A 22,656-nucleotide genomic window follows, 5' to 3' on the forward strand; every position below is an offset into this window, starting at 1 on the left:
TTAATATTATAAGAGTAATAGTAAAAGATAAATATAATAAAAAGTATAATCTAGTTAATTTTTAATAAAAAAATATAGTTTACTTTTGCTTAAAAAAAGGATACTATTTGCCTAGGTATCCTAAGCAGAAATAGTTAATAGAGTAAGCTAATCCCTTTAAGATAGTTAAGATAAAAGGCGTCCTAGCTACTAAACTTGACTTCCCGGCTATATAGTAGGTTTACCCAGTAATCTTAGTAGCGTAACTCTAAAAACCAGCCCAAGAAAAAGATCCTTTCTAATAAGAAAGCACTTAGCCATAGCTAGTAGTAGTTAATAATACAAGTAGAGAGGACATCTAGGAACTAGACAGGATTATTACGCGACGTATCTATTAGCTACATAACCAACCTCGCATTAAATTCCTTGTTAAATAGAAAGGCTTTACTACTAAGGATAATAGCTAAGTCTTACGCTTAGAACTAATTAGAACAGCCTAAGAACTTATAAATAAGTTTAAATTAGCTTATTTAATTAACTAAATAGCTAAGTATAGTAGAAGGAATATCTTAAGGCTTAACAAGGAAATTGTTACTAATATACTTATAAAATCTTAGATTAAAGTAATTATTCTTAGGTAAATAACTTATAAGTTACTTTAAGATATCTAAAGATAATAGTAAGCTTTATAGGATTAATAAATACTAATAGACTTCTTATATAGTAAGAAAGAAAATCTTTAGATATACTTATTTTGTTAAAAGGGTAGAGTAAGAAAGGAAGGTATAATAGGCGTAAACATAAGCTACTAGCACCTATATTAGCTAACAGAATATTACTTACTTTAACCTTACCTTTTCTTTTCTTTTTAGCCTTATAAATTTTCTTTTTATTTTTTTTTTATTTTTTAAATAATTATTATCCCTATTAGATCTATTAATAATATTATTACTTTATATAGTAGCTTTAGTAGTAACCTTTTCCTTACCTTTTTGTTTTAATATTTTTACCTTAACAACAATAGATTTACTTTTCTTCTTAATATATCTACTACTAAACCTAATAATAACTACCTAAGCCAAGGACAACAGTAACGCTATTATTAAGCCTCTCTCTTCTACGCCTATTATTAACGCCCTTAGCAATAAGGCTACCTAACTAGCACCTAACAAAAACAATAACCTAACCAGCATCTTAATTTTTAGTAACCCTGCTGCTAACAGAAGAAGCAATATCACAGACACTAGTGGAAGTCACGACATAAACAAACTTTTTAAAGGCACTAATACTCCCTCTAGCCTAAAGAAAAGCCCTATTAGCCTTAGTAATAAAGATAATAACAGAGCTAACAACGTAGCCTCTCTAAGTAATAAGAATAACAGCTCTGACGACAACAGAGACAGCAACTCTAACGAGGAGAACAGTAATAATAAGTCTATCCAGATAGTTAACACTCCTACCCCTACCTACAACAAAGCTAGCAGAAGCAACTACTACAGCAAGGCTAGTAATTACCATTGTTCCCTTAAGAATACCATTTCTGCCCTTAACAAAGAGATAGCTATTGCCCTTAATAATAAGCTTTATAAAAAAGTACTTATTATTTTTAATAAGTTCTTTAAAAAAAAATCTAAGTAAGAGAATAGTAACGCCTTATTTGTTATAAATAATATTGTTTATAGTATTAAGGAAGCCTATTAGAGAGCCTAGAATACTAAGATGACTAGTGTATTAGGTTAGTTAGCAAAGCTACTATCTTACGCGTAGGTTCTAGCAGTACACATGTTACACAAGAACAGATATCTCGTCAAGTCTATCAGCAAATGCCTTGCTAAACTACAAAAGTTAAGCCTAGCGTAAGTCAAGGACACCAGATTCACCGGCAAGGCCACTAGCAGCACGCCTACCATTAAGACACTTCTCTAATAGAAAGAGGGAGTTACTACCTAGCAAAGCAAGGTTAAAGCTAAATTCAAGGACCTTACTATAACCTATAATAAAGCTATTAACTAGCTTTATATTAAGATTAAGGCCAAAAGAGATAATAACATTACTTAGAACAACATAATTAACTAGTTACACAATAAACTTGCCACTAAAGTTCATCACAAGGTCTTAATTTTTACCAAGCTTACCGCAAAATTTAAAGAGTTTAACGTAATATCCAACAAGCTTAACGCTATTAACCACAAGACTAATATAATAGTAGACCAGCTTTTAATTTAAGAGAATCAAAATAGCTACACTACTAACCCTATTAACTCCTACAGCAAAGCTACCACTAAGGGCAATAAGTCAGGCAGAAACACATCTAGCAATCATAGCAACAGCAACCCTTGCCCACCTAACGTTAAACCTCACGCCTTCAGCACCAAGGGTATTACCAAAGCCTAGAAGGCCACTAACCCCTACGCCAAGGCCACCAAGAAACGCAACGCTTTTAGCGCTACAACTAGCACCCTTACTAAAAAGGCACGCACTAACAAGGGTAAAGGAACAAATAGGCTACTAAGAGATATAGATCTATAAGGAATAGCAGAGAAAACAGGAGACATAACAGATTACACGGGAAGGCTGATACTAAGCGGGGTCCAGGACTTATAATCTTTATTAGAATTTATAGTATTAAGGCTATAGTAATAGATAAAGGATAGAAACGGATTTATTAATAAGATTAGTAAGAAAAAAGGTAAGTATAATAACATTTTAGCTAAACTATATAGATAATAACCTTGTAAAATATTGCTAGTATAGTAATATCTTAAGGCAAGGAGAGCATATGTTACCTTTACTAATAGACATAGGAGGTCTATTACTATATAAGGTAGACCTTTTATAGGGTCATTAAGAGAATCAACTTCTTTTACCTTTATCTTCTAGATCCTATCTTTGGTAAAGCAGGTTTACTATATCAACTACAAGGTCTGTCAGACTACATGATAGATCTGACTGCTCCTTTAAAGGACTTACCTTACTAGAGGGGTAACAAATATTAAGTTTAAAGAGAAGTATTTTAAGGCTAAGAGGAAAATAGCTTATAACAAAGTAAATAGCTTAAGATACTCTTTTTATTACTATTAAAAGGATATTATAGGTCTAATTAAAAAGGATATAATAAGAATAAGTAGTTTTTACTTTTATATATTATTTACCTTTATACTTTTATACTTTTCTCCTTTTAATATATTATATAAAAAAGAAAACTAAGAAATAATTAGAAAAAAGTAAAGTTTTATATTTTTATTTTTCCTTTTATTAACCTATAAATATAATTATAAGCTTAATTAGATATAACTAAATAAGACCCTTTTAAGTATAAAAAGAGACTCTAATTAAATACTATTATAAAAAAAAAGTATTAATATCTTATAATAAAATAGAAAAATAAGCTTAATATCTTTAAATAAGCACTTAAATAAATATAAATAAATTTATTACTTTAATATTAAGATAAAACATATAATAAGTAACTATTATCTTATTTCTTTAGGCCTAACTAGACCTCTAAGGTCTAGAAAAGTATTCTTCTCCTTAAGAGATCATAATATATATATATATATTACTTAGTAATAAAAGCAAATCTGAATAAACTGTAAGACGTAAAGGATACACTTTTTCTAGTTTGCTTATAGTTTTGATTAGGCTAAAGAGGACCTAGAAAAAGTAGTATCTCACGGTCTAGGCGTTAAGGTAGTTACCTAGAGTAATCAGTTACTCTAGGTGTACTTATAATAATACTAGGACCTCGGTGTTTAGTGTGGTTTATGTGTTAACTACCTACTTACTAGCTTCCCTTATCCCACGCAGTTTCAGTATATTATACAGTAACTTTTTAAGTTAATATATATTAACAAGTAGTAACTAGACTTTTAAATACTAGTGTTATATACTTAATAAGACCTTTTATATTATAATTATTAAAGGTTCTAAGCTTTACTATTTAGCCTAAGAGTTCTTAGTTATAAAATATAATAATATAGCTCTAAATATATATTTCTATATATAATATTTATTTATTTAGTTCTAACTATTCTTGTAAGTTTTTAGCTAAATAACTAATATATTATAAAGCTATATTACGTTTAAGTAGACTTTTCTTTAAAAGAATATTTAGTATAATATATAAAAGTATAGTAAAATAGTACTAGTACTACCTAATAAAAACATACTAATTAGTTTAGCTTTATTCAATAGTTTTGCCTCTAGTATAGCTATTATTATTATAAATAAAAGTTAAGTAAATGTTATTTAGGCTATAATTAATAGCCTTATTAATCAGTTAATACCTATATTAACTATACTTATATACTAGCTCCTTATAAACTAGTATATAGTATTTCTAAGGGGTTAATAGCACTAAAAAAACTTCTTTCTTAGGCTTTTACTAGGAGTAAAAGCTTATAGGCTATAAATAGTAATTTTAAATAACTTATAAGTATTCTTCTTTTATTAATACTTCTTTTTTAGTATATATAGTCTTTATTTATATATCTTACAAGTTAAGAAGTGTTTTAAAGTACTTAAATTTTACTTTAGTAAGGTTCTTAATAAGACTATCTACTAGTATATTATTTATTAGTATATACATAACGTTAAATAAATATTTACTATATTCTTATTAAAGCTATATATTCTAAATATTAATATACTATAAGTAAATTAAAATTTAGTTACTGTTACCTATAATAAAATAAATAGTGTAATTATTATTATAATTAATCTTTTATATATTATTAAGCTTAAGTTATATATCTTAAAAAAGACGTTTAAAAGTAATAGTTTCTTTTATAATATACTTAAAGCTAAGAAGCTTAGCCTTAGTTATTAACGTTATAATAGTGTTTTACTAAGTAGCCTTCTACTAAATTAAACCTTTAAAGAGTAAAATAATATATCCTTTAGATAATCTTTATGTCTTATTATTATTTATAAATAAAGTATTACTTATAATTAGTAGTGTCTATATATTCCCTAAGGTACTAAAGTATATTACCAGGTACTAAGTATAATATAAGTATCTAATAACTTAATCTACTATTTATTAGTAGACATATAAAAAGTTTATTAGGAATTATAAAAGTAGAGTATATATAAATACAATATTAGGTTAAATTATTATTATAGTATAAAGGATTAATCTAACCTTCTTCTAGAAACGCTTTATATTAGCTAAGGTTACTTAAAGGTTATTCTTTTTAAGCGTAACTATTTGTAATAAGGTAGTTAATACCCTTAAGTTAATAAGGTTAAATCTTTTAGTAATTTACTTAATATATTAGTTATAAGCTAAATAGATCTTTTACTCTAGCTAGTTATATAAGATCTATATACCTAGATATTATTTAGCTAGGCCTTAGTCTTTTACTTTATATATTATTTAGATTCCTTTTATAATCTTCTTTATATCTTTTATATAAGACTTATAATTAAATATAAGGATATTATTAATATAAAAAAAGAAAAGTATCTTCTTATTTAAGGTCTAAAAGAGATATAAGTCTTTACCTATAGCCTTTATTCTAAAATAATATAAAATACTTAAAAGTTCCTTATATTAAAGGAAAAATATATTTCTAAAACTATAAAGTATATACTATAATTTAATAATTTTATCTAATATCTTAAAGTTATCTAAAAAAAGTATATAATAAGTAGTTTATTTAGTTCTCTCTTAGTGTTTAGAAACGCATTAACTATATTAAATTAGTGTATTTTAAGGTTAAATTTAGCTATAATAGCTATTATAATATAAAAGGTTTATACTATAAGTATTATTATATATATCTATTTAAGAAAATACTTTTCTTATATATTACTTTTTATATAGATTTACGCTTTATAATAATTAAAGAGACTATTCTAGTTTATCTTATAAAAAAAGACTTACTTTAAGAGAATCAGTTTTTAAGCGACTTTACTCTAGTTTATTACCTTCTAGGTATTTATTTACTTAAGCTTTTAAATCTTAGTTATTATTTTTAATAAAAAAAGGTTTTAATATAACTAAGAAAAGTTTAAAAGCTTTTTTTAGTTCTTTAGTAAAAGTAATAGCTCTTTTATTTTTTTTTATTATATAGTTTTAGTATTTTTTAAGTATATTTTACTTAAATAATTAATATATAAATATAATTATAGATTATTTAGTATTTAATAGCCTTTTTATTTAATACTTTTTACCTTTTTAGTAAAAAGGTATTAAAAAATATATTCTAGCTTTATTTTAAATATAAGAATACAAAGAAGTAGCTAGTATTCTTTATTTTATTAAATTAGCCTATTACTATTAGTTCTAGTAATAAGCCTTATTAGCATTAGCTTTACTAGGCTAAGGTATTATAGTTTAAGCTATTCTAATTACTAACACCTAATCCTTACTCTTAGTTAATATAGCTTATAGATACTAATTCTAAATGTGTTATTAGTTCTTCTTTTACCTTATTCCCTTTATTTAAAAGTAAATTAGTATAAATAATAATCTTATCTTTAATTACTTTAGTTAAGTAATTAACTTCTTTAGATTCTAATATATCTTTATTTACTATAGCTTAGTCCTTAATAGTTATTATTGTTCTAATTTCTTAATCTAGGACGTCTCTTAGTTTAAGTAAGGGTTTAAGGGTTAATAGCTACCCTCTCTACTAAATACAGTTTACTTTATAGTTACTTTATTTCTTTTTATCTAAAAACACTATTTTTAGTATAAAAGTAAGTAATAAAAGCTATTATAAAGAGTATTCTTCTTATAAAATCAGAGTAATATTAACCTTCTTTATAATACCTAGAACATAAAATTCTAGGTTATAAGTTATACTTAGGTATTATATATTATTTATAATTACCTATATTTTCTTAGCTAAAATTACTACCTTTATATTATTTTTTTTATAGAATTAGCTCTTATTAAACGTTATATTTTATACAATTATAATCTACTAAAATAAAAGGATCTATATCTAATATAAGTTATAGGTATTCTAAATATAGCCTACTAAATATCTAATATAGCCCCTTGGTTTTACCTTAAAGCGTTATCTTTCTATGTTTTTCTTTTAGTTTCTTTAAATAAGGTATACTTAGTAGTTATATATATAAAGCTATTCTTATTATAAATATAAGTCCTAACTAAGAGTTACTTAGTATTAAGGTTATTACTAACAAAAATATTATTTAAACTATTTCTCTTCTTTCTTAATTAAGTAAAGCTAAGTATTATACTAAAAGGGACTAATATTATAGAGGTATATACTAGTTATTACTACTTTAACTTATAGTTTATATAAGAGGCCTACTCTAAAAAACAGTTTAATACCTTTAGTTATTATTTCTTAACTAGCCCTCTCAGCTTTACTATTTAGCTCCTTTATGTATAAAAAAATAGTTTTAACCTTAATTTCCTCTTTTTCTACTTATTATTAAAACTTTATATTACTATTAATTACTATAATAAAGTAGTCTATATCTTGTTTTATCTTATATAAAATAAAGCTATATTACTTTACTACTTACTACTTAAAAATATATAGAACTCTAAATATACTCTTATAGGTTTTTAATACTCTTAGAAATCTAAAGAATTAGCTAATATATTTATTTTTAATTACTATAAGCTATAAGTTCTTATTATACTCTTCAAAGTAATTAAAAAGGTCCTAAGTAATTCTATAGTATAAATAAAATAACCTTTATTCTAATCTTTATTTTAAGACTACTTTTTTTATATAGACTATTTAGTAATAAAAGTATTTTAATCTCTTATAGGCCTTAATCTTTACCCCTTAAGCGTTTAAGACTAATTACTTAAACGCTTAGGGTTCTAAGTAGCTACTTTATAAGTACTAAAGCTAAGTAAAGTCTAAGTAAGTACTCTTTTTATAATATAAAGGTTATATAAAAGTATTATAGTAAAATAGCCTTATTATATTAATATTAACTATAAACGCATTACTTACTAGGATTTATATATAAAAAAAGTAATTAAAAAAAGGCTTATATTTAAAAAAAGTAATATTTGCTTTTTATATAAGTTATTTAACTATAAAGCTATTTAAATACCCTTTATATTAGAAGATATAATCTAGCTCTAAGTACTAAATACTTATTATACAAAATAAAGCTTCTAATGTAACGTTTATATAAAAGTTCTTTATATATACTATATTTTTAAGTATAAGGTCCTAGTTTATTTTATTTTAACTTCTAAGAATCCCTTTAATTATACGTCTACCTTTTATATAAATAAGGTATAAAGTAATATTTAAGTTAACCTATTAATTACTCTTCTTAACTACTTAGACTATACTTAGCTCTAAAAGAAATATGTTGTTTACCAGGTAAGTAGCTCTATAGTTATTTAATATAGTACTATATAAAAAGATATATAAGCTAAAGTATAAAGTAGTAAAGATATTATAAACTTCCTTTTTCTAAATAGCTTTATTTAGGTTTAGTTAAAATAAAATAGAATTAATAATATATATAATAACCTTTAATAGTAAGTTATTACTAAGTCTATTATTATTATCTTTATTATTATTAGTCTTATTATTATATCTCTTAAGATCTCTTCTTTAAAACAAAAAGATTACTTAGAGCTACTCTTTCTAAGTAAATTTAGCTTAAAGGTTTATATTCTAAGGGTTATTAATTTAATTATAGATTTATTATATATTATTATTAATAATTAAAGCTAATCTAAATAAATTACTAATAAAAGCTTTCTTTATATAAGTATATTTAAATAGAAGCTAATAATATAAGTAGCTATAAATATATATTTTATTTAAGTTCTTTAGTAAAAAGTAATATATATTATTTTTAGTTAATATAATAAAATAATTTACTAAGGTTATATAAATACTAAGTCCTTTTTTATAATACTTTATTACTAATAAGTCTTTTTATAAAATACTAGTTAAAATTATTATATAATTATTTAAGTTTTTAATTAAAAGGCTTATTATCTTATTTTAAATAATTTCTATAAGTTTATAAGTTACTTAAAATAAAGTAATTTTATATAATACTACTCTTAAAAAGGTTCTTAAAATAAAAATACTTTAGACTTTTAATAGGTCTAGGATTTTTATATAAAAATAAAAATTTTATTATTTTATTAACTAAATAAATAAATTAATACTTAAAGCTACTTAATTTAATAAAGCTAAATATTTTTTTTAAATAATAGTTTAGTTAAATAAGTTATTTAGTATATATTATTACTTAAAGATCTTAAGTATTAAGTAAAATATTATTTAGTTTTATATTAAAGCTTTTATTTAAGTTAGCTTAAAAAGTAATTTAGTAATTAATATTTTTATTTATATATTAATTATATTAAATACTTTTTTTTATTATTTTTAAATAACCTTTTTTATATTAATATTTAAAATATATATTTAGTATATAACTTTAATATTTAAATTAGCTATTATTAAAAAGGGTTTATTATTAGTTTATTTAAGATTTATATTAATAATAAATTTATTAAAAGTAAAAATCTTTAAGGTATTTAAGATCTTATTAAAATATTTAAGTTTATTTTTTTTTTAAGTCTATTTAAGTTAATAAATTCCTAAATATATTTTAATTTTATTTTAAGCTAAAAAGTTATATATTATAAAGGCTAATTACTTTATGTTTTAAGCTTCTTTATAGCTTTAATAAAAATAAATATATTAGAAATATTAGTTTAAGAAAATAAAAATAATTTATTTAAGAGAGATTTTTTAGCTTATAGTATACTTTAAATATAATAGTTTAAGGGTATAATATAAGCTAAGCTTATAACTATTATAAAGTTACTACTTAGGGTAAAAAAGATATAAGGAAAAACGGCTTAGATTTCTATATGTAGGATTGTTTTATTTAAAATAAATAAATACGTATCTTGTGTAGTGGATCTACATGAAGGGACCGGACTAATAGTTAATCCAGGCCTGGCGCAAATCTCACAAGGCTGCGCGATGCGCGTGAGGGCATCGCGACAGTATCCTATTGGTGTGAGCGACTATTGTCGGTAAATGTGGCAATCACTATCAGCTTCTGTCATTGTGCAGAAGCTAGGATATTCTACCAGGCCGAACTGGAAGGCTGATCCTACGCATAGAGGCCAATTGCTTACAGGTAACAGAAAAAACTCTTCTTCTTCTTCTTCTTCTTCTTCGTGTTGCTTTTGTTGAAAAGGCCTATCCAAGACGCGGGTTATAGGTTTCTTCGATGTCCTTGCCAGGATAGGTATGCCTGGTGGGGCTAACTTTTCTACCACCAGCTGCGGGGGTAACGGCGCTAAAAATTAAGGGAAGAATTTCCAAACCTGAACATCAAGAGATTACAGTCTGCAAGTTGACTGTTTATCCACTTCCTGGCCACTCCTTTTAACTCCTTTTTAGTCTTCTTTGAAGCCTTTGCGTAAAGTGCACGTCTCTGAAGTAAAAGGCTTTGCCACAAATTCAAGATCCTCATGATGGGGGAAATGCTTTTCTGCACATGATTGTGATTCGGTTAGCGCGCTTAGCTGGAGTTACCAAACAAGCCAAATTTCTCATCACTATGACCCTCGCAGGATTTAATTTAGCCATATCAATCTGTCAGGTCCACTTGTGCCACAACCATTACAAGGTAGTCACATGTCGGCTGAGATTCCCGGTAAAACCTTCGTGTCCCGCTAGAAGCTTTCGATGTATTCCAAAGCAACCGGTCACCTCAACTAAAGCAGATAAGGAGGTAGGAAAGTAGGTTGTCCAATTGGAAAATTCAATAATACTCTGCGAGGTCAGATAAGATAGGAAGGCTTTACGCCGCACTAGTACATCAACAAAAGTGCAGTCGAGCACGTCGACAACAAAAGTTCGAATGGGTGAGCACGTCAAGAACAAAAGTGCGAGCGCGTGGGCGGACTATGACCCACCCCCACCCAAACGCAACAAATGAGCATCCCAAGCTTGTTGTGCGGCCCCCTGGGGTGGGTGTCGCAATTCCGAGGAATGGGATCACTCGAGTCGATTGGGGATAGCTTGCCGATACCATTCACTGTCGACGAAAGGACTCGGCCATGACTTGGCAAAGCTTAACACACGACTTTCCCGCCTGGGCGTTGCTTGTGACACCACCGCGGATGAATTGAGCCGAAAAAGCCGGATGATTTGCCCTTTCTGCTCGTTGTCAATACTTGTGAAGTCACGAAGCCATCTTCAATATGGTCTTGTTGGCCAGGGGTCCCCTATCACACCAATCGCCACTTGCATAAAGACCTTCCTAAAATTCCGTAGCACTGGATGTGGAGGGGTCTCTTGGTGAACCGGGCTCGCGAGAGGATCCTGGCTCACGGCCATCCGACCCCCGGGAAACGGTACACTCAACGAACAATTTGCGATTACAACTTCTAGACCTCCGATTGCACAACTGCCGTCCCTTATCACGACATCCGGCCCCCTTATCTTGTAGCAGCATCTTCCATATCGGGCGTTCACCTGCGCCGAAATGTGAACAGGGGTTGGCTACCAGCAGAGCGAAAGGTCGTTGGTACAAAGAGGCCACGGATCCCGCCGCGATATTGATGTGCTGGAACACAGGTAGGCCTTCTACGCGAGAATCTTGATCAAGCACCCGCAACCGACAGACGTCTCTGGTTCTGTCTTCAGCCTGACCCAGTCTGCGCGCTCGTTGAAGCAACATGACGACTCCCGCTGCCGAAGCCATTGTGGTGGGGGGACTAAACCCAGTCGAGGGCAAAGTCGTTACAATCCCTTCCCACAATGCCATCAACGAGAAGGTCAGCATCGACGAAGCAGGTATTGGCAAAGAGCTGGCTTCCGAGATCCAGGATGTTCCAGCTTCGTTGCCATCTGACGGAGGTAACCACGAAAAGGACGATAATAGCGACAATGCCATCATTATCACCGGTGCCGATGCTGCCCGCTACTTGTTGCCGCTACGAGACGATTTTGATCCCTCCTTGACCTTTCGGAGCATGTTCTTGGCAACCTGTCTCTCGGCTTTCCAAGCCGTCATGAGCCAAATTTACACGGTGAGCCAGCAGCGCCCGGGAGGTCGTCTTTTCAGAGCAACAATAAATACTAATATGGTTGATCGTCAAGTTCAAACCCACCGCCGTCACTATTTCTGGAACCTTCATCGTCCTCATTGGATATTTCGCTGGCAAGGCATGGGCTAAGTTGTTTCCTCGCGGCGACAAACTCGAGGCTCGTTGGAGAGAGAAAAACGGCCAAGGCGATCTTCCCGCATGGATCAAATTTTTCAAGTTCATCAACCCTGGGCCCTGGGGTCTGAAAGAGCATGCGATTTGCTCCATTACTGCCACTTCCGCCTCCAACGCTTCCGCTAGTGTCCAAGTGTTTGCGGCGCAAGACCTCTTTTACGACTTGCCTCTGAGCGCGACAACAGTCATTTTGGCTGTGATCTCAATCGGTTTATTTGGCTATGGCATTTGCGGTATCATGCGCCCCATCGCTGTCTGGCATGTTGATGCAGTGTATTGGAGTACTCTTCCCACGGTCAAGACTCTCCAAGGACTTCACTGGCAAGATTTGAAGAACTCTAAGCCTCTACGATGGTTCTGGTACAGTTTTGTTGGAATGTTTGTTTACGAGTTCTTCCCTGCATACATTTTCCCCTGGCTGAACTCGGTTTCGATCCCCTGTTTGGCCGCGATGAATGCCACGGGTAGCAAGGCCGCGGTTCTCACCAACCTTTTCGGAGGTTCGATCAACAACGAAGGGTTGGGGTTATTTACTCTTTCCTTTGATTGGCAATACGTGAGTTGGTCGATCTTTCGGTAGAAGTGTTCAAGTGCATAACTAACAAGAACAATCTATAGATCACTTCGTTCAATACGTCTCTTCCCCTTACGTTACAAGCTCATTCCGCGATCGGGTTTTTTATTTGCTTCCTTGCTATGATTGGTATTTACTACACCAATGCCTGGGATGCAAAGTCCCAACCCTTCATGTCGACGCGGCTGCGATCTGAGGATGGTTCGACATACCCCATTGCCAAAGTGTTCACTGGCGGCATCCTCAACCAGGAGGCCCTTGCCAAGTACGGCATTCCTAGGCTTACAGGAAGTTTCGCGTACGCAATGTTTATGGCGAATGCTGCTGTAAGTCTAAAAATCATGGATGAGTTCAAATCATCGTAGACTGACCAGCAATCAGATTGGTGCCTTGGTAGCCCACTGCTTCTTATTCTGGGGCGGAGACGTGAAGCGGGCTTATCAAAGTGCAAAAAGCGGAAGATATGACGACCGTCATCATAGCCACATGACGAAACACTACAAGGAGACGCCGTGGTGGTGGTATGTGGTTGTGCTTGTCGCCAGCTTTGTCCTCGGTCTTGTCGTTGTCTGCACCCAAAACGTCACGCTTCCTGCATGGGCATACGTTGTCTCACTTCTGCTTGGTATCTTCATTGCTCCGTTGGTAAGTTATTAACGACATGTCCACCTTTTTTTCCAATGAATTATCTGACACTGAATCAGAGCACGATTCTCTATTCTCGTTTTGGCAATGGAATTGCTACGAACAACTTATCGAAAATGCTGGCAGGTCTCATCCTTCCTGAGCGGCCCATTGGTAACATGTATTTTGCTGCTTGGTCGCACAATGTCATTTCGAATGCTGTTAATCTTTCCAACGACCTGAAGATGGGTGAATATCGTACGTCCAGTCCCCTTGCAAAGACAATTCCCTTCCGTCTTGCTGACAGCCAACTAGTCAAGATCCCTCCCAGAGTCATGTTCCTCACCCAGATTTACGGTACCATTCTGGGTGGCTTTATCAATTACGTTGTCATGATTTCCATTGTGAATGGAAATCGTGAGCTCCTCGTGGACAGCGACGGTAACAGCTCTTGGAGCGGCGCAACTATGCAGTCGTACAACACCAATGCCACCTCTTGGGCGCTTGCCAAGTACCTCTACAAGACTGGCGGCAAATACTCGCTTGTCCCAATTGGCTTGGGCGTTGGTTTCGGCATTGTCGTCGTCCATCGTGTTATCGCATACGTGAGTCAAATCAGTTTCTTGCCACACTGTTACCGCTACTGACCGTGACATCAGTTCGTTCCCAAGATCCGAGGCCACTCTCTGTCAGAGCTCAACATGCCTCAGCTCATCCAGTATGCCGGCTACATCCCTTACAACGCCTCTCAAACATGCGTCATCTTCAGCCAGGTTATTAGTGGCTTCTTTGTCCAATTCTACCTCCGCAACTATCGCCCCCGCATCTTCAAAGACTACTCGTACCTCATCACCGGTGCGTTTGACGGCGCTAGTCTCACGGTTCTTTTCATTCTGTCATTTGCTGTCTTTGGAGCTGGCGGTCCATCCATTCCTTTCCCCACTTGGTGGGGCAACAATGCTGATGGATACTACGATCATTGCCCAGCGACTGAGTAAAGGTTCCCGGGGGATGGGCACGAGGGTCTGGGGCATCGGTAACGTTGTCACACATTCTTATACAATGAAGGCAGTTTTGGAACTGCGACTGTAGTTAGTGGGGCAAGAACGGCTTAGATGTGTTATGTAGAGATCTGATACATCTCTTATCAAGCAAGAGGCTACATTGCGATAGTTAAGGGGAGAGGCCGATCAATAAAGCAACTTCTTGTCGCTGGCAGATGCCTAGTATCACGACTACAAGCGCGGCTGATTATTGTGGCAACTGGCCCTCGGGTACACTCTGAATGAATTGTAGACTCTATAGCGTCATGAAAATTCAGTCAATGCAGGGTGAGTCAACGTGGCAGGAATCACATGCACTGAAACTAGGGCCATTGCAGCCATCCCACCAACGGTTGTCAACGATTTGGCACACTTGCTAAAACTCTGGTCTTGGGATGTACGCTATTGGCAGTTGTCGATACTTTGTACTCCAAGGTACGCTTCTCAAGCCATCGGTCGTAGTGAAATTTTTGTTGTTGTTGCTTTTGAAGGGGAAAAGTAGACTACACCCAAGAGTCTGCCAAGAGCTTCCTGAAGACAATCTTTCATAATCTTGATCAAGATGCTGCTTTGTTCATCACTACCCCAGATGGATCACGGGTAACCTCATCACCCCATTGCGCGTCCCAGCCATTGTCTGCAAGGTACTTCTTCCAAGCTTCGTCGTCGTCATTTAGATGCCTGGATATGTCTGGGATGACAAACATCGCGATGATAGCTCCCAAAACGGCGAACCCAGATCCAATAAGAAAGGCTACTTGGTTCCCCTTTGAGGGATCTGCGGTGTACTTATTAAGAATCGCGGTGAAAACCTTTCTTCTGGTCAGATCAATCTGTATCAATACTGATGGAATCGTTTATACCTGTGTTCCAATAGCGGCTCCTGCTTTTGAGAAGGCGGAGATGAGGCCCATCATCTGGCCACGAATGGATGTCGGAAAGCACTCAGAGGCAATGAGAACAACGGTACTAAAGCTGATTTTAGAGATCATTCTTGACTTTACTCAATGATGTTCAACATACCTTCCAGGCCCGACTTCGCCAAGTGTCAGGAAGATGCCGTAGAGAACGACGAACAAAGGGAAAACGCCTTGAATGGGGTTCATCGCACCGCCAAGAACGAAGCCTAGGATTGCCTGCAGAGTGAAACCGAGAGCCATTGTTTGACGTCTGCCGATTTTGTCAGAGAGATAGCCCCCGATAAAGGGGCCAGGGATGTAAAAGCAGTTGATCACAACACCCCATCCAAGCGTCTTGACAAGACTATCTTCGACATTGGCCCTTGAGATGATGGTGGAGCTGAATATTCCAAAAGGGATGCTGATCCAGTTGTACAGAAACCAAGTTGAAGCTGCGCCTAGCAGTGGCCGCCAATATCTCTTCAACGCCAACCAATACGGCATCTTTTGTTTCCGCATCGCAGACTTGCGATAAGCTGTGGAGACTGCCATGCGCATTCTGAACCAAAAGATAAGCAGAGGAGGCGCCATGCCCAACGCAAACGAGGTTCGCCAGACGATGTGGTACTTTGAGACTTGCTGGCCTACGCAAAGGAGCAAAAGCAACGGCACCAACCCTCCCCAAACGTATCCCAGACTAGCCGACAAATCCGCGAGCATAGCAAACATAAAACCTCGCCTCTTGCGAAACTTGGCATCTTCGTCGGTAGCCTCGGCTGCGCCAGCGCCAGACACTGGATATTCTCCTCCCGCGCCAACCCCAGCGATACCGCGAGCAATAATGAGCATCCAGAACATGCCGGTGGGGGTGGTTCCGTTTGCTGCGGTTGACAAAGTGATACCAAGCACCAGCAAGATTGTCGTAGCAATGGCACCAGTCTTGCGCCCAAGCTGATCGCTGATAACGCCGAAGAGAACCATACCAATAATCATGCCAATGAGGAAAGCGTTGGAAAGTCTCTGGTAAATGCTGGTCGTCAGATCGTCCGGGTAAAGGATGGCGAGTAGCAGTTCGACGTTGCCAATTACGGCGGCATTGCTAGAAAGCTGTCAGCAACACCGTGAAAGATGGCATGCACCCATTTAGAATGCATGTTGGGTGAGTGCGGCCATACTAGCCATCAGACCCGATGGCAAGCCCGGAAAACAGGACCATCAGCCATACGGAGAGACTGCTGTAATATGTCTTTTGCGGTTCTTCTTTAACGGCGGCTACCGCCCCCTCCTTGGAAATAATATCCATGGCCTTCTTTTCATCACTGACAATGTTGTCGTCCTCAGTAACAGGATTCTGTGTGGCGACTGCCATATTGACATCTTGTGTCGAAGCCATCGTCCGTTGTCGCCTTACATGAGCCTCAAATGCAATGTAATAAATAGCGAGAAGGAAACAAAAACCAACTCCGCACCTGAACGGTGGACCAATTCCCTTTCTTATCCGGGGGGAGCATCTCCCAGTACAACACTTGGCTCAGGCATCCCGATCAATCGGCGCTGTCATGTCGGCCTGTGACGGGGCTATCTTCCTATCTTCTCCGGACCGGCGCTAGAAGCCGGCGGAAAAGCGACCAGCGCTATCAGCACCCATGTCGCGAATGCGAAATGGGCGCTTGTACCTGCTGCAACTCCTGCGGTGCTGGTGCGACTTGCGTGGAGAAAGTTCCCCAATCCGGGAATAGACCCTCATTCACTGCACCCCGGGGAGGGGTTCAGGGCGAGGTCGGAAAGCCTCCGACTGCCTGCCTCTTCTCGGTAGTGCATCCCTTGTTGCCTCTTCACCCTGTTTTCAACAACCCCGAAAGAGTACAAGCCTTCAAGACGTTGGTTGCCGGCCTTTGCAGACAACTCGAAATCACGAACAACATGGCAAAAGCAGAGATGCGCCCTGAGGGCGTGTCTTCCTCGCCACACCAGCTTCACGTCAGACGTCGCGCTCGCGTCCTACAGCTTATTGCAACCTCATTTCTGCTCTATGCTGTCACCTCCTTCTACTTTCTCAACTCCTTCTACGACCGAATTTCACCAGGCAATGCCTATGAAAAGGCTCAGGAGTGCGCCATTGACAACCTGCACTCCGATCTTTCCTTTCTAGACCCCGCTGTACCCATTACCGCGGAAGAGTTTCTTGAGCGTAGAGATCGGCTCGCTCGCGCCTTGGCTGCGTCGAATGTGGACGCTTTTGTTTTGGAGCCCGGTTATACTTTCCAGTGAGTTTGGAGAATGTGTCCATGATGCAATGGGTAGCCTTTTAACATCTAGCAAGATATTATGGCAACATCTCACAGACTGACTGGGAGCCTTGGGAGCCCGAGGAGAGGCCGTTCCTGATGCTTGTTCTGCCTCAGATCTCTTCCTCTGGTAAGGTCAGTGCCAAGACGGCGTTTCTATCGCCTCATTTTGAAGAAGGCCGAGTCCGGATGCTAGGAATCCCCTCGCAAGAGGACGAACTCGATATCGTCATCTGGGAAGAGCATTGGAACCCATACGACACCTTGCTTAAGTCGCGCCTCTTCAATGGCCAGTCCGCAAAGCTCATGGTTGATGAAGAGATCCGAGACTTCATTGTCCGTGGATTAGATTCTGCCGGCTTCGAGACCGTTGGGCTTAACCCCGAAGTCGAGCTCGTTAGACAGCAGAAAAGCCCAGCAGAAGTAGAGCTTCTCCGTGTCGTGAACACCGGTACCGTTGTTGCTGTGAGAGCTATGCGGCCGTGTCTGGTTCCTGGTCTTACGGAGAATGAAGTAACCGAGATCTTGAACACGGCACTGCTCTCCATCAATTTTGGGCTTTTCTTCAACATTGTGCTGTTCGAAGAGCACGGCGCGCTTCCCCACGGTGGTTTCGTCACCGGATGGAAGAAGTTGACCCCCGAGAGCATGGTTGTTATCGACGTAGGCGCTCATTACCTGGGCTACAGCTCGGATATCTGCCGCAGCTTCTTCATCGATCCACCAAAGTCGCATAGTCCCACCGCCATGGGCTTCATCCTGCAGCTGTTCGGGAAGGTCTCGGGCGAGCAGGAGGTGCTCCATACTGACCCTGAGCTGCGCGCTGAAAAGTTTAAAGTCTGGGACATTGTCTTGGATGCTCAGTCTGCCGCCGCCGCAGCCTTCAAGCCGAACAATACCGCAGCGAGTGTTGACATCGCAGCTCGAAAAGTCATTGAAGATGCGGGATACGGTTACGGTTTCACGCACCGCCTGGGCCATGGAATCGGTATCAAAGGTATTTGTTCCTTTCTGGCATAACTTACTGAGATATTGAAGGTTAACCTGAAGCAGCCCATGAATCGCCATACTTGAACAAGTGGAACAAGGACATTTTGCTTCAGCCTGGAATGACGTTTACAAATGAGCCCGGGATCTACCTGGAGAATCGGTTTGGAGTCAGGCATGAAGACATTTATTTGGTCACAGAGTCTGGCGATGCCGAATTACTCACTGGACGTAGGGCAACCGGGCCATACGATCCCTGAGTCTGGCCCTGTTTTGGGGGATATTTGCGTATGGATGCCTACTGCGTACATCTCCGTTCGTGCAATCGAGTCGTTGGATTGATAGTGCCGCCAAAATCTTGCACACAGGAACTGGAGGGTCAGAGCAGAAGCCCTGGCTGCGTATTTGGTCTTTTTGTCCCGACGAGGCGTAACCTCTGTCGGGTTCGAAAATATCACAGAAGAAGGCAGTTTCCATGTAAATCATTCGAAGCCATCGATGAGTCCCGCAATTTATCACCCAGCCATTACGATATTAAATTCCACAACCAATAGGAGAGATTACAGACGCCTACACTGATGAAGTCGTTGAGAAAGAGCCTCGTGGAGTCAGCATGGAGCCGTTGCTTGGGGTGAAGACCTAGCAAAGCTGGGCCCAACACGCCATTACAGGCTTTTGTCCACGTCTGAAGCCACGCAGATCAGACGAGGAAGCCCCTGAAGCAGGCGCCACAGCGCTCCAAGCGAAGAACCATCGAGGGTTGCCGACTCTCGGTTCAAACGCATTGGGTTTCACCAACTTCCAAGCGGGGCCTCCATTCATTTAGGCATTTTATCGTGGAAAAGTTCAAAAGTCCAGCATCTCCCAAGGCCTGATCAAGGCATAAGGTTCTTTTCCTTCTACCAGCAACTCAGCTTCAAGGTCTGCACGGCCGTAAGATGGGGTTCCTTACGGCAGCAACCTGGGCCCTTGCGGCAATCATGATAGTGCCAACAGCAGCACAAAACCAGAAGCCGATGGCCAACTATATATGCACACACCCACCCTACAAAGTGCATGTGGTTTCGAAGTCGCCTTTGGTTATTTACCTTGCCGACTTTCTGACATCGGCGGAGAGAAACCACCTCTTAGACATGGGGTGAGTCGCGTTGCCACGGTTCCGGAGAGCACCTCGGCTCACAAACTACCAGCAGCGGGACTTTTACTCACTCGGGCGTCATTGATGCATCGGGTGGCAAAACCACACACAACGTGCGCACGTCTCAGAGTACCAGTCTCTGGCGGGACGACGTGGTTCGCTGCATTGAGGACCGCGCCCTGGCCTTTCAAGGCTACAGCATACCTAAGGGCCACCTGGAACCACTCCAGCTGGTCAAGTACGGCAAAGGCGAGCGCTACCACTTCCATACCGACTGGTTCACCGATCCGGCCCACACCAAGGCTCATCTCGGCGGCAATCGCCTGTCGTCGTTCTTTGGTTATATTTCGGCGGTTAACGTCACCGGTGGAGGGACCAACTTCCCTCTGCTCGACGCGCCGCACGACGATCGGTGGTGCGAGTTCATTGATTGCGACGAACCTTGGGAGAACGGCGTTACGTTTCGTCCGATAGAGGGCAACTTCGTGTATTGGGAGAACCTGCATATCGACGGCTCCGGGGACCAGCGGAATCTGCACGCTGGGCTGCCGGTAACGGGCGGGGAGAAGGTTGGGATGAACATCTGGACGAGACAAGCCCCCCTGAGCAAGGAGATTCGGGGCGAGGACTAAGAAACCCTTTGCCGCAAACTCTATCAAGCCAATATGGCACTAACACGAACGGCATTCATTACTGAGAGAAGCTTCTGTAAAGGGTGTCTACTCGCGTTAACTTGAAAGGCCAACACGCCGAGTCATAGTCTTTGAGAATCACCAGAGGTCCAAAACGTCCTCCATTGAAATCTAGAGGCGGATGTCGGTATTGTAAAACTGTCTGGCAACCACGCTACCAACAAGATTGAAGCAGATGTGTTGAGCCCAGGGCCTTGGACTGCTCGTTGACAGACATGATGTGCTTGAACAAGAGCCCTTGCAAGTGTATACCTTTGCTTGGTTTTTCGACTATATCCATTACGGGAAGATGATTCCTTAACTATTCTATAGCTGGCCCTTATAAATGCTGACGGTAAATATGCGGACAGCCGAGTATAGTTTTGTCAACTACTATAGGCCACCGCACAGCAAGCTAAGTCCAAGTAAGCCGAAAGGGCAGAGCATGTAGACATTCGAGCAAAACCTGATGCAGGTATTGTTCCCTTAAAACACTGTCATTCCGAAGACTGAGCCGTACTGAAGTCACGTCACACCACTTACCCAGACAGAAGACACATCGTCAGTGGGTTCCGTTTTATAGTTTGTAGGGAGAGATTGACGGCATGATTTTTCAAGGGTCGTTGATTCCGAGTTACGAACCGGTTTCGAGAGATTAAGTGCAAGCTGTTAAACCGTGTCATGGTCAACGTGGGCAGCTCAAGTCACTTCGATAGAGCTGGTTTGTGCTAGCACATGAGCCTGCCTGGCAGACAGCGGGTTGTTGATGAAGCGTCATAACTGAGAGTTGTATCTGGTGCAATTCCGAATGGTCTAGGCGTCCGACTCCTGTCAGTCCGTTCATGAACCAGAAGGGTTCCGAAGCGTGTAAGGAATCGTGAGTGGGTAGCCTGGAGGGTTGGGAAAGACCGAGGGTTGTGATGGAAGCTAGCGCTCAGTTGTGACGAGACTTACTTTACTACCCTCGAGCAGTTGGTATGGCAAGCCATTTGATGCAGCCAGGGCCAAGATGGGTGAGCGTTAATCATGTTCAGAACACGAACGTAACAACACGTGGCATTCTTGGCTCGCGACAGGCTGACCATAGGCTCATGCTGTTACGAACAAATTGTTCAGACCGACAGATGATATTGCGAGGGGATTCAATGCAGGGAAGCATGCAGCGGCGATTGGACTTCAATGTGGTGAATTGACGTGGGGGTAGTAGAAGCCGGCAGAGGGCGGGCCACGGCGAGGATCAAGGGGGCGTGATGCTGGACTGGTGGCGGGGTTCGAATTGGATGGCGCGAAGTAGGCATGCTGGCGGACGTGAGGGAACGTCCTGAGATGAAGAGCGCCAGAGGGATGGCTGGTCTTTCATTGCTCTAGTCTTGGTTCGATAGGGAGCGAATATGGCGTGGCTATGAGAAACAAGGCGTGTCTTTGGAGGTTTGAAGTAGTGAGGCAAACCAGACTCCATGAGAAGCATGTGAAACACGTTGTTGAGTTGTTCTGCAGGATCAAAAAAGACAGCGGCTCTGACGCTGTCGCTAGTGTCCCTGTTGGCACTCTACACTTTACAGAGTAATGACGGGTGGATAAATGACTATGATTGAGTTACTTGATTGTAAACTCTCGAGGATGCGTCTTGGTGGAGTAAAGCTGGGCGGCAAAGCGCTGGAGTGCGCATATCTATGCCGCTCCCGGGAGTTTGCTTAATAAGAACCCATAGCGGTAGCCCGACTCGAGCAAAGCAGGCACTGAGTCTGAGTGGGCGAGCCGAGTGAGCCGAGTGGGGTGAAGCAAGCGCAGCAAGAAGGAGCCGACAGAATAACAGCGTGAGCCAAAGCCAAACAAAAGCTTGACTTTGACTCGGGATTTCTCGACGGGGGTTTCTAGGCATTTTCTTGGGTTTCTTTATTCGCGGTACGTAGCCCTGCGACATGTGTCTCGAGAGCAGCCTTTGTCAAGCTTGCGACGTCAGATGTCGACTAGCTAGCTATAAACGACAAACGACAAACAGGGAACGGATGGCAGGAGTGTTACAGTCAGGGGCAGCGACAGACTACTGCGGTAGCGTAGAATCGCAGATCCATGAGCGGCATGGCCACGTCCCGCTAGGCTAACGGAGCCCTTTGGACGCGCCGGCGGCGGCGGACGGTGTTTATGACGACAAGGCGATCTGGACAAAGGGGGCCGTGGGCCAACGGCAACGAGCAACAAACAATGACAGAAAAGCATGGAGGTGCAACACACA

At 38.8% G+C, this 22,656-nt stretch overlaps 4 protein-coding genes across 4 annotated transcripts; 3 read left to right on the forward strand and 1 right to left on the reverse strand.

Annotated features, from left to right (window-relative positions):
- Positions 1–11,650: 11,650 nt before the first annotated feature.
- ColSpa_12599 (oligopeptide transporter 6) lies at positions 11,651–14,392 on the forward strand (the record flags this gene model as incomplete). Its single annotated transcript, XM_049278811.1, has 7 exons — positions 11,651–12,004; positions 12,075–12,752; positions 12,815–13,096; positions 13,152–13,415; positions 13,475–13,652; positions 13,710–13,999; positions 14,054–14,392. The coding sequence occupies 7 exons, from the start codon at positions 11,651–11,653 to the stop codon at positions 14,390–14,392; spliced, it is 2,385 nt and encodes a 794-aa protein (XP_049134768.1).
- A 902-nt stretch (positions 14,393–15,294) lies between these two features.
- Positions 15,295–16,729, reverse strand: ColSpa_12600 (glycerophosphoinositol permease 1; the record flags this gene model as incomplete). The annotated part of the gene is made up of 3 exons (XM_049278812.1): positions 15,295–15,406; positions 15,461–16,435; positions 16,524–16,729. 3 exons carry the CDS (start codon positions 16,727–16,729, stop codon positions 15,295–15,297), a joined length of 1,293 nt encoding a protein of 430 aa, XP_049134769.1.
- A 530-nt stretch (positions 16,730–17,259) lies between these two features.
- On the forward strand, positions 17,260–18,644 carry ColSpa_12601 (putative peptidase; the record flags this gene model as incomplete). Its single annotated transcript, XM_049278813.1, has 2 exons — positions 17,260–17,603; positions 17,660–18,644. The coding sequence occupies 2 exons, from the start codon at positions 17,260–17,262 to the stop codon at positions 18,642–18,644; spliced, it is 1,329 nt and encodes a 442-aa protein (XP_049134770.1).
- Positions 18,645–19,744: 1,100 nt separating this feature from the next.
- ColSpa_12602 (putative proteasomal ubiquitin receptor ADRM1) lies at positions 19,745–20,381 on the forward strand (the record flags this gene model as incomplete). Its single annotated transcript, XM_049278814.1, has 2 exons — positions 19,745–19,749; positions 19,805–20,381. 2 exons carry the CDS (start codon positions 19,745–19,747, stop codon positions 20,379–20,381), a joined length of 582 nt encoding a protein of 193 aa, XP_049134771.1.
- Between the last annotated feature and the right edge of the window lie 2,275 nt (positions 20,382–22,656).

The sequence above is a fragment of the Colletotrichum spaethianum genome, assembly GCF_022836535.1.
Source record: "Colletotrichum spaethianum MAFF 239500 DNA, contig67, whole genome shotgun sequence".
Taxonomy (NCBI): Eukaryota; Fungi; Ascomycota; class Sordariomycetes; order Glomerellales; family Glomerellaceae; genus Colletotrichum; species Colletotrichum spaethianum.